This window comes from Condylura cristata, unplaced genomic scaffold (assembly GCF_000260355.1).
Source record: "Condylura cristata isolate star-nosed mole 26May11 unplaced genomic scaffold, ConCri1.0 scaffold00030, whole genome shotgun sequence".
Classification (NCBI taxonomy): Eukaryota; Metazoa; Chordata; class Mammalia; order Eulipotyphla; family Talpidae; genus Condylura; species Condylura cristata.
The window spans coordinates 23,741,090-23,753,179 of record NW_004567131.1 but is presented as its reverse complement, the minus strand read 5'-3'; the positions used below and the strand labels follow the sequence as shown (position 1 = coordinate 23,753,179).

General features: G+C 43.4%; 1 protein-coding gene across 1 annotated transcript in view; it reads left to right on the top strand.

Annotated features, from left to right (window-relative positions):
• PIP4K2A (phosphatidylinositol-5-phosphate 4-kinase, type II, alpha) overlaps positions 1–12,090 on the top strand; it is a 135,991-nt gene that overhangs the window by 91,527 nt on the left and 32,374 nt on the right. Inside the window, exon 4 of the mRNA XM_004691300.2 lies at positions 5,961–6,113. Coding sequence (XP_004691357.1) covers positions 5,961–6,113 — 153 coding nt within the window. The remainder of the gene's footprint in view (positions 1–5,960; positions 6,114–12,090) is intronic.

Genomic DNA, 12,090 nt, shown 5'->3' with positions numbered 1-12,090 from the left:
TGTGTAGTTGTTGAGGTATAGCTGTGTGTAGTTGTTGAGGTATAGCTGTGTGTAGTTGTTGAGGTATAGCTGTGTGTAGTTGTTGAGGTATAGCTTAGTAAAACTGCTAAGGAAAGGAATTTTGGAACTTAATTTGAGACTTTTCCCCCTCTGCCATTGATTTTGGCCTTTTCTTGAGCTGTCAGAAGCTATGATAATGTTATTTCCATTTACAAGTCAGTTGAAGAAGCTAGTGACTTATAACATGAAGTAACCAACAGAAAAAAGCAGTAGCCAGTAAATAGCACGTTTTTCCATCCTTTGCCAAGAAAACCCAGACATTTTTTTAAGCCAGGGGCAAAACTGTTCGGGACACTCTAAAAGAAAAGAGACAATGTGCAGAGAACGAAAACAGCCAACAGTTCTCCAGACGTGTGAATTAGCTGGCACAGGCAGATCAAGTGTGCAACATGGTTAGAAACGAGAAGGATTCTCAGCCCTCGGGTATGTCGGGGACACTTCAGGCACCCTTCAGCACTGTCTGTACCTCATGAAGGTCCGATTCTGGGTGGGGGCTCAGCCACACAGGGTGCTCCTGCCCGACAGCCTGTTCCACAAGACACATCTGTTTCCACTCTTGCCAATAGGGCAGCCTCACCTGCTAGTACCCCACCCCCTGGTAGAGTCAGTAACAAGCAGTCCTAGAGCTAGGCAGGATTGGTGGCACACATTTACAAACATCAGTGAAGGTCACAGAGGCTGTTGATATTTTTAAACATTTTACGTGATAGAATTGAAAACATAAAGACAGGTTTGGTTTTGTGCCAGCTGGCTCCTCTAAATGATTAAAAGTGTTTGTCACCATGGAAAACAACAACCCCATCAAGTGCCCACCTGACTCAGGCCAGGCAGGGGGCAGCAGTGGGTGGAGGCTGACAGCGAGCGCCTGGAGAAGCAGGGCCTCCGTTCACAGTGCCCCACCGAGATGGTAAAGAACCAATGGACATGTCGTTTGCACTCTCTGGGTCTGTTTTCTAGATTTCTAAACTGAGTGATTTAGAGGAACCTCTAAGTTTGCCCTCACTGTAAGGTTGTTTATGATCTTTATTTACACACACCTATGATCATTTTTCCTAGGCAGAACTGAGCACACTGAGAATCTCAGTAATTAGTTTTGCTAGAGTGTAGCCCGTTTTCAGGCTCCTCAATGGTGATGTTCATTGCACAGCTGTGAATTCCATCTCTCAGATGCTTTCCTGCCCAAGTTGTCCTGAGAACAGCTGAAACGTGAGGTTACAGTTTTCGCTAAGAACTATTACAGAGAAGTGCTGGGGAGGTAGGGTGACCTGGCTTGGGAGTCCTCACCCACACTCTGAAGAACTTAGACAAAGACCCCCAAAGCAGAGACATGAAAAGAATTTCCAAGAGAAATGGGTAAAGAAAGAAAATTAACTGCCTGGGACCTGGCTGGGTGTGGTCAGTTCTACCAACAGTGTATGAGCTGGGGCCAGCAAATCAAGAGAACAGACTCATGGTCAGTGCTTCAGGCCTATATGGTTGCTTAGTTCCTCCCCTCAGTCCCAGCAAATCCCCGGCAAGGAGCTGCTCACAGTTGAAGCTTATCTGTCTGCATGGAGAGGGCGGTAGAGTCCGCTCAGGAATCACGCACTGACTTGGAGCTGCTCCTCAACTTCATCGAAGAACCACTACCACATTCTCTCATCTTGCCTTAGGTGTCCTTAATCAAGATGCTGAGATGACGTTTGTGCTCATCAGGCCTTCAATCACCTTCTGGTGTCTGTTTCTAGCAGTTCCCAGAGCACTATGCTATGTCTTTTCGAGTAGCTACAATTCTAGTTCTAAAAGGTCTGAGGTAAAAATTTAATTTAGATCCTTCATTTCCCTGGACTGCTCTGCCCCACTGCAGTCCCAGAAACTGAGGCTCCAAGAGGCGGACATACCTCAGTGTTGAGTAGCTGGTCTGTGTCACTACACAGTGCAGCCTTTACAAACACAGGTACCACTACCTAGCCAAAGGCTGCAGAAAGCCATACCAATTGTGGTGCTAAGGAGTAGCAAGATTTTGGGGTGACTTAATCTTTCTAAGTTCCCCTGGCTACCTCAGTGGAAGATTGAGGCAGGAGCATGAGGTAAGTAACTTGACTCTAGTTTCCTTATCTTCTGGTAGGAAAATTCCCCTGGCTTTTCTTATCTCACAAGAATGTTGTGAAAATAAAGTATGAGCTGAATTTCAGTGCCCTAGAGAATCAATCCAGAGAGCATTTATTTCATGAAAAATTACATGCATTCTTCTAAATTTTCTGCTTGTCTGATACTCTCATTGAACTTGATACATGATTTTTTAGTCATTAGGGTAGGTACATTCTAAATTTTGACAAAGTGCCTATTCTTACTTCACTGATTACTTAAGGGCCTTAATTCTTTTAAAGAAGATATCGTATGTTGGAACTACACACGTGATTAAAAATCTGAGTTGAGGCAGAATCAAATTAAGAATTTGTTGGGTTTTACATCCCAGAATTAAGACACAATAAGCATCCTAGCACTAGCATGTAATTAAGGACACTGAAGAGAAAGGCAAAGATTGAAAAGGAGGTAGCATCTGTTTCAAGGCACTATTACTAGCCCTTTATCCATCTGTAGGTTGCCTTAGAGTGTAGTAGTGCAATGTATTATTCTTCAATGTCAAATTCCCCATTTTAACCAACCTGAGTTGGAAAGTTACATTCATACAGGCTTGTCTGCAATTCCAACACTTGGTTTGTGCCAGACTCAGCACAAAACACTGTAGCCACATTGAATGCACTTTCATGCCCCACCTCACACCTGCTGGGGCAGAATCTGCCTTTTAACACGATCCCAGGTGATTTACTTGCCCATTAAAGTTTGAAAAAAAAAAAATCAATGACTATGCAGCTTTCAGTTTTACTGTGTTGCATGGGACTCTGATAGAATGCTATATTTTTGTGTTTGATGTACTTGAGAAAACCTATAAACTGCAGCTGTCATTGCACTCAGTGCTGAATGCAGTTAATTCTTTACCATTTCCACCCCCCACAAAAACATTGCCAGTTTTGCAAATTATGTAGTCTGTCCCACCTGGCTTCCCTAAAGTTGATGGTTCCTGCCTTGATCTTATTCCGAAAATCACCTGTAACCTTACAATTGCTAGTGTTTTATTTGGAATAACCTTTTGCAGACTGAGAGGAGAAAGTAAGACCACTGGCCAAAAACAGCCTTGCTTGGCTGGTGTTTAAAACCCCCAAAGAAGGCATTCACTTGGAGTTTCTTATTCTTAGTAGAAAGTAACAGAATTCTTTTGGAGAAAGAGTGCAAGAGAGAAGCAAACTCTTGTTAACATGACCAGTTCCTGAAACTCATTCTCAGTCTAAAAGAACTGATTAGTCTCAGTTCTTTTAAGAATTTTAACATCAAATCCTGCTACTTGGAGTCACTGGGAATTGCATTAGTTTTTTGTTCTTCCTTCTCACATTTTCTAATAAGCTAAGGAAAGCAGCTTCAGTTGACTGGCAATGCTGGCTGCTTTTAGCAGCTGTGCCCACTTGGTCTGGATCAGGACTGGCTGTCTCAGAACAGCGTTCCTGCAGCCCTAGCACACTCATGTGAGAACGAGCTCACTGGCTGCTTCCCCCAGCCAGTGAAGGCCTCCCAAGCTACCGCACCGTGCAGGCATCTCACATGGCTAAATCCTGCTGGATTTCATTTAGAAAGGAGATTCAGTATACTCGACAGAAAGAGAACTCTTCCCTTGAAAATTCACGGTGCAGGGACATTACCTCTGGCCTCAAGAGACACTGGGTGTCTCCTTGAGGTTTCTGAATGCCACTTTTAGAGAGGAAGTTGAAGAAAAGTGCCTTGGCCTTTGAATCCCTGGCTCAATCAGGCCAGGGAAGGAAGTAGTAGTATTTAAGAGCACAGTGGGGTGAGATTGTAGGGGTGGCAAACTCTTCCCTCCTGTGAGCTTGGCTGCTCTAGTAACTGGCATTAGGTAGACTAACAGGAAAAAAAACGAATTTTGCTTCATATATACAGAAGCCACAAAGGAACGCAACTCAAAAGAAGTGACAGAAACAGACAGCTTTTATAGTTTTTAGAAAAGGAAACAACTTTGGAAGAATGGACTAGATAAGGAGGTTTGGGCTTGGGCTACGTCAATGAGGAAGAGACAGGTGGGTGTTTTCAGCCTCTCGACCCTGAGTTCCCTGACTCTGGTGATAAGAAAGCCTTCTACCCTCCTGGTACAGGAGAGGGACCCTCACAGGAGAGCTTTCTTGCCCACTTTTGGAGAAGACAGAGAAGGATTAGAGCGACCTAGTGTGAGCTGGAGGAGCTCACAATTAGGACTGAGAGGATGCTGCAGCCCCCTCAGCCCCAGGCAGCGTCGGAGGCAGCAGGCCCAGGAATGAGTTGCTGGATTAACAGCTCAAAAAGTGACCGGACAGAGAGCTGGTCAACACCGGTCACTAGGAAGCGGTGTTATCAGAAACACCGTCTGAACAGCTGCCGCCCCACGCCAGCAACTAGCAGCAGTCAGAGACGCCAGGCCTTTCGGGCAACATCAGAGACAGGACCAGAGGCTGGTGGCCCTGGCCTTTGCAAAACTCTGGCTTCTCTAAGCTTTTTGGCTTTTTTAAGAGGTTGCCTACTGGATGATGCTTCTTTCTTCAGAGGTCAGGAACAGATTAGGTGCGAAACAGAGTGAGTCAGGAACAGAGTCAGAGTGCGGGCGCCCAGCCGGCACCTGCCCTGCCTTATATCCTCTTCCAGGCCCCCCTCCCACCCGACAAAGCCTGATTGGACCCAACCGTGTTCAATCATCTGGCTGAATGGACCATTCACAGGTCATCATCGCCCACACCTGATGGCCCACTCCACCATCCAGGCACCAAATCCATAGGCCTCTATTGCCTGCAGCTGGCAGTGCTGGGGCTGCAGTGTGGGGCCCCAGGCACCTCCCTACAGCCCTGGAGTGGGGGCTGCCTGCCCTGGGGAGCGTTTGGGGGCACACTCCTGCCCACCACACCTGCTGGCCAATGCCCACAGCCTGAGCCCCAGTGGGGCAACTGCTGGCAGACTATAGAATGTTGGTCAGCTACTGCTACTGGCAACTTCCCACAATCAGCTTCTGGGGCCAAAGAGCCTGAGTCCCAAGACGGGGTCCGGGGGGGTCTCTAGTTTCAAAGCGAATCCAGATGAGCCCCTGCCCAGACTTCTCCTTGTCCACCTCCCAGGAGATTTAGTCATTTTCAAAAAAAAAAATTTTGGCCGAAGAGTAGAAAATGGGCCAGACACAATCTTCTCAGGAGCTGTGGAGAACATACCTACCTGTCCAGGCCCCTGCCCGGCATACCACCTGCAGAGTGTTTGCTGTTCGCCTGGTTTCTAGTGGAGAACTTGCTTCTGAGTCAGCTGCACTGGAGATGGAATTGCAGCGCGTCTCTTTCTAGCTGTGTCCCGTGTACCTCATCATTAAACATCTCTTCCCCCCATATCTTCATTTGTAAGATGATGATAATAGTGTAACTGTTGCATGTGAGTGTATCCAGAGTGGGAGGAAATACTCTATATGTGATTCTTCTCAAAATACTAGTCATAGAAGGGAACGTTCCATGAATGTAAATTTCTTTTCATGACTGGACCCTGATTTTATTCAGACCAATCCATTTGAGCTCTTGTCTAACTTGGAAAAGAACAAGATAACTTTGCTATAATCCTAGACAGGGCATAAGATGGTACAGAGCTGAACTGTTTTCATTTCATTTGAAAGCTTGGCAGCTTCAGTTGTGATGACTATAAAATGTCACTCAACTCACATGTTTCTTACCAACACAAATGTTTCTGAAAACTTGTGTTAACAATGAAAAATCATCAGCGGTAGAAACCCCCCTCTTTAACCTGTTCTCTTCTCTCTTCTCCCCCCTCCCCAATCCGATGGGAAGAACTCCTTGACCAGGAGCGCCCCCCTCCCCAATGACTCCCAGGCACGCAGCGGAGCTCGATTCCACACTTCGTACGACAAAAGATACGTTATCAAGACCATCACGAGTGAAGATGTGGCTGAAATGCACAACATCCTAAAGAAATACCACCAGGTAATTTAAATTTCTCTGAGACTGAGAAGGTTCACATTTATGAGTTACCATCAAGGCCAAAGATTTAGGGATATTTAGAAAATGAGGGCACATTTGACATAAACATCTCTTCTACCTGGGTTTTTAAAAATGACCGTGGCGGCCCTCCCTGGTGGCGCAGCGGGTTAAAGCACAGCACAAAGAAACTTAAACCACTTCCACATGAGTTCGATCCCCGCCTGCCCCGGAGGAGATCCACATGGCGTGGCAGACCTCTCCTGACCCGCCCGCTGCTCCCCTCAGCAGTGTACTTCGTCGATCTGCCTGTTGTGCTCCCCGCTCTCTCTCTGTTGAATCCTCTCACCCTCTGCATCTCTGGCCTGTACCCCAGTTCTGTACAAATAAATAAATAAATCTTAAAAAAAAAAAAAATGACCGCGGCAGATCACTGACAGTTTGCATTTAGGAATCTTCACGCTATGAAGACCATGTAACACTTCTGTGTAATAGCCTCCATGGGTGCCATTCTGATTTTAAAATCACTCAGCTTAAGATCTGGCAATATTTCAAACACTTTTTGAACTTTGACCATGCCAGAAATTAGGTGTTGACTTCGGACTGCTTGTACCTCCTAATCCTGTCCTGGCCCCAGAAAGACCTATTCCCATTTGCCTTTTACTCTGAGAAAATTCTCTGGTTTTAAGAAGTGTCTTCTTCTTTCTTTTCACCCTTCAGCCATTATCCCTACGTCATGGCATAGGGGTAAAATGAAATTTACCTTGGGAGCAGTAAAATCTCTCTCTTCCTCTCTTTTCCAGCATACATTTCAAGTTTACCTGGTAGAGCTCTGTTGCCCAGGTCCCAGCCCAAGCTGTTAAAGGCCTCACTGTGAGGTAGCTGGTCCATTGTCAGACAACCACAGGCCTGTCACCTCCTAGCCTTGCAGTAGCTAAATTTTGAAGCCTCAGTACCCTCCTTTTCACAATGGAGATATAACAACTATGAAGTCCTGCAGATCAAATAGGAGAAGGTACATCAAGTACTGAGCCCTCAAGAGAGGGTGATGGAAGTCTCCACCAATTCATAAAATAAACAATGACAGACAGCTATATTGAAAATTTGTAGTCAACAGTATCTTGAGAAATTTTAGTCTTTGACATGAATATTTAATCTTTGACCATTGCTTGCAACATCTCAGCAATTATTCACAACTGGTATTAGACCCACCCACCCTACCCCCCATTCCCATACATTGACCCTCTTGCTTCTAGTCCTGCTTCTTTTTTTTTTTTTTAAACCAGCATTAACCAAAGAATTCTTAAAATTGCTAATATGCATTATTAGGTTTGGTCTCTCACAGTGAGTACATTTGGATTTGTGAGCTCTTAGACATCCACTTAAAAGTCAGCTTTCTTGCTGTCCGGTCATGCTTTATGTTCCAAAAGCATGGATTATTTCTTGGCAGTTACTTATTATTCCAGTCTGTGCAAATGTAATCAACTGTATTTTGCTTACAGTGAAGTCAATAAAAAAATCTTTGAGCTGCATCCTGTTTCTGGAAACTCAGGACTGCCCCTAATTTGTTTTCTAAAAACATTAGTCAGCCTCTAATTCATTTAACATCTCATAAATCTTTTATAACATCTATTTCTTTTGAAATGTGTTCTGCAGTGCTTATGCTCTTGGCTATTATAAAGGACACCTTAAAGTTCCAGGGAAGAGACTGTGATGGTGAAAACACAAAGGCATTGACTTCTGTGAAAGAATAGAGTTGCAGGATGGAGCTTTTAACAAGTCACTTTTCAAAGTGTCTGCCATTTCATTTTCTTTCTCTGGAATGTATCCTGACAAATGGCTATGATACTACCTAATCAAATATAATTTGGTTCAAATATCAATTCCATTGACAACTCTGAGTTCAGAATTTTTTTGCTTTTATAAAAGTCAGTTGGAAATGCTATCCCTGGGATATTTACTTATATGCAGATTTGACATCTCATCAGTCTTACGTAAAGTGACCTGGGGATCAAAATAAGTCTGTTGACTGCATTTCATTTCACTACTACAAAATAGTTATTTCCTTGGTACACTCTTTATAGAATAAAGTCTCACCCAATATCTGTATGTTTCTTTCTTGTTAGAAAGAGTATTTTAAATACAATTTCAAGTGTCATGATGATTGAAAAGCACAATTATTGATGTAAAGAACATGAACTGGTAACTGGGGCAGTGTCTGAATCTGTTTTCTCATCTACAGCATACTTTCATTCATTTTCATGTATTTACTCTCGACCTACTTCCAGAAAGGATATGAGGTGACCTCAAGGAAGTTTCAAATACAAGACAGAATAAATTGAAGAAAAAAGAACAAAAAAGGAAAGAAAGGGTGAAAGCACAAAATGAAGCCTGAACTGACCCTAAACATTCAGACCACGGGGACCGGCTCCGTACCATTTTGAGGGCCACCAGTTAGACCTGTATGTCCCAGGAGTCACATGGAAAAGAAATGTTGAATAAATAAGATATATATTGTGTATTCAAGTGAACCTTATGTAAAGGTGGAATGTCACTATTCTTGGAACTAAGATCAGACAGTGTTCTCTCTCAGGAGTTCCCCACAGAAAGGACAAGCTACATGATAATATCCTCCTTGTAACACCACATAAGGCAAGAAGAAATAGAATTCTGGAGAACGTTAAAAGAAAATAATCAATCTGGTAGTTCCCACTTCTGAGACTAACTGCCCTTGAAAATACTATATATGATAAGGTATTTTGGAAGGGAGAGAGAGATCACATGCATATGACTTATATATATTGTTTTGATATACTATTTTATTAGTAGTATGTGTTGTTATCGCTTACCTAATTTATAAATTAAACTTTATCACTGGTATGTATATATAGGGAAAAGCACTTCTTAATGGGCTCTGTACTCTCATGGTGTCAGGAGTCCCCTGCAGCTCTAAGAGTTCATGCCCCTGGCTAAGGGTGGGCCTACTGTGCAGAGTGCTGAAGCCACACTACATATATTTCACATTTGCCGGATGCAATGCAAATGGACTCCCAGGAGCTCTGCTCCTCTGGCTTCCTCTAGGTAGGATTTAAATGTTGGAGCTGCTCTTTCTGCGGGCACTTTTAGCCAAGGCGTTGATGTATGTTACAAGGTGCTGAGCTCTGCCTGGCTATTCCAATCAACCAGACACAGGCCTCAGCACCCAGAATTCAGGAGAGGTGCTTCCTGGCATTGTCTGTCTCTGTGCTAATCACTGGAGCTCAGAGACATTTGGGACATGTATGAGGCCTCTTCTTTCTGCTTTATAGGTAGGACTAGACTAGTTTTAGCATTTATGTTCAGTCTTAAATTTTTTCTATGTGCTTTGCTGGCAATGATCAGTTCTTCTATTTCTTCTTGCCTTATGTTACTTTAACCCTCTGATTTCCTGTGCTTCCAAACTGCCCATCTGGAGAAGCCATTCTGCGTGTTCCTGCTGCCTATCAGTAGGAACCAGCACTCAGAGCAGGCATCTCCCATGGAGTATATTGGATGGACTCCTGACATCTTGGTCACCATTCTTGGAGTACATCTTTTCACCCATCCATGAAGGACAATGGTGTTGGTGTTAGTACTGGAAGAAAGAGCCATACAAGGAAGCAAAACTGAGACAGTAGGCCCTATACAAGACAAATTAAAAGTTAAAAGTGGGAAAGGGAGGGAGTATGATACCGCAAGATAAAAAATCATTATTACATCAGTGCTTCTCATATTTGATTGTAGACAAAACACCTGAACATTCATGAAAACATGGATTCTGGCTTCATAGTTGAGAGGAGCTGGCTGGGGCTTGAGATGTTATTTCTCTAACATTCCAGACAATTCCAGTGAAACACCCCTCTAAGTGACAGAGAAGTACCTGCTTTTTAAAACAAAAGAAACTTTGAGTCAACTGACTTTTTTGTTCACTATCTGAAAGAAAGGAAAATGGAAATACAAAAAGACAGTTAACTTTCTAAATCCTGAAAGCCCGATAGGACCAAGCAAGGCAGATGACTCCAAGCAGAGCCATCCTTCTTTGGATTGGAGACACTTTTCTTGATTTTCTCTCAGGAAGACCTGCCATTGTCAGGTACCCATGGTCCAGGGCGTGCCCAGTCAAGCTGTATTTGACAGAACTTTCTGGACAGATCTCTTGCTAATGAGGGCATTTGGAGCCATTTGTTCCAGGGTTCCCAAGAGCTGCCCAATATGCCTAGCAGCACAGATTGCCTGCAGCAGTTTCTCTCTAGTTTCTAGAAATCTCATCATTCTTCCTAACACTTCGCCCATTTTCTCCTTTCTTTCCAACAGCTATGAATTTGATGTTCTCACTCTGTCCTTCACATCTCTCAACTTTTTTCCCCACTTTCCCATCTCTAAACATCTCTGCTCCATCCTGGTTTAATGGCTCAACTGTATGGCCCAGACCTAACTGTTTCTCAACTGACCTAATTTGTCTTCTTCTCTGTCCAGTGATGTTTTTCTTATTTCATTGATCTTATTTCTTCTTCTAGACATTCTGCTTTTTTAAGATGCTTGTTCATTCCTGATAGTTTGGTTTGTACATCGCTGAGATGCTTCTTTTATTTCTTTAAATGTTTTGTGCATCACTGTCCAAGTTCTGTTTCCTGTAGTCCTATACACTGCAATTTCTGGCTGCCTGTTGCCTCTTGTGTCTACTGACTTCTGCTTCCTTTCAAGCAGAAGCCCACACTTTGGGGTCAGGACACTGACTAGGGATCAAGGCTTTGTAAGGAACAGGAGAGAAGGAGGTTTGGGTCGAGGGAGAAGTCAAACCACCATGCAGGATATTCAAGCCACGGCCCACTTTTGGGGCTCCCTGGGGGTACTATCCTCCTAACGCCTATGCTAGGGCCAGAGTTTCAGGACAGCAGACCGAGAGGAGCTTGTTGCCCCACAGCCGGGCAACAAGACCACAATGCTCTTAACCACGGTGATGCTTGGAACAGCCACGCTGCCTTTTAGTTCAGAAGAGAATAGAGTTGTCTGTGCTTTATAAAGTGTTTCTTACCAAGTCATTTCATCCTTAAGAACAGTGTTATTTATGGGTCTTTATTATACTGTAACAAGTGGAATGAAAAGCTCCCAGTATATTCTGCATGATCTCAGTACTAAGAATGTTTGTAAATACTGCAGAGGAATGCTTGTTCCTTTTAAGCCTGATTTTACTAAGAAAAGCAATAAGGTTTTACATTTGTATTAGCTTAAATGTAATTATCCTTACATTCTTTTACTTCAAAACTAATTGAGACCAAAATGTAATGTTATTCACTGACACTTATAGACCGTTACCCCAAAATATCAATTCAAGGAAAGTTCTGTATTATTTGTTTAGTCATTCTGAAGCAAATCCTTAATCTGAGGCAAACTTACCTTTTTTAGTTTCTCCTTTCCTCCCTCCCTCCCTCCCTACCTATTCTTTCCTTCCTTCTTATTCTTTCCTTTCTTCTTCCTATTCCCTTCCTTCCTTCCATTCCTCTCTCCCTTTATGTAAAGCATGTCCCTTGAAGTGATCTGTAAACATAGCCAGAGGCGCAATAAGGATTGCAGATAATTTAACCTTTCAAAAACATTAAATGAAACAAGACTTTATAGTGAAGGATTAATTTGATGCTTTATTAAATTGTCACTTCAAGCCCCTAAAAAAAATTGAGTAAAATATAATAACAGCAATTTCCCAAAGCCATAGCCCAGGTCCACACTATCATGTGGAGATATAAATATTTATCTGTCTCAGTGCATCACTTAGATTTCTCTCTGCCGCAACTGTCAGTCAACTGTGAATCTTTTTTTTTTTTAAAGATTTATTTGTACATACAGAACTGGGGTACAGGCCAGAGGCTCAGGGGCGGTGAGAGGCTTCACCAGAGACAGAGTGGGGAACAGAACAGGCAGATCGACGAAGTACACTGCTGAGGGGAGCAGCGGGCGGGTCAGGAGA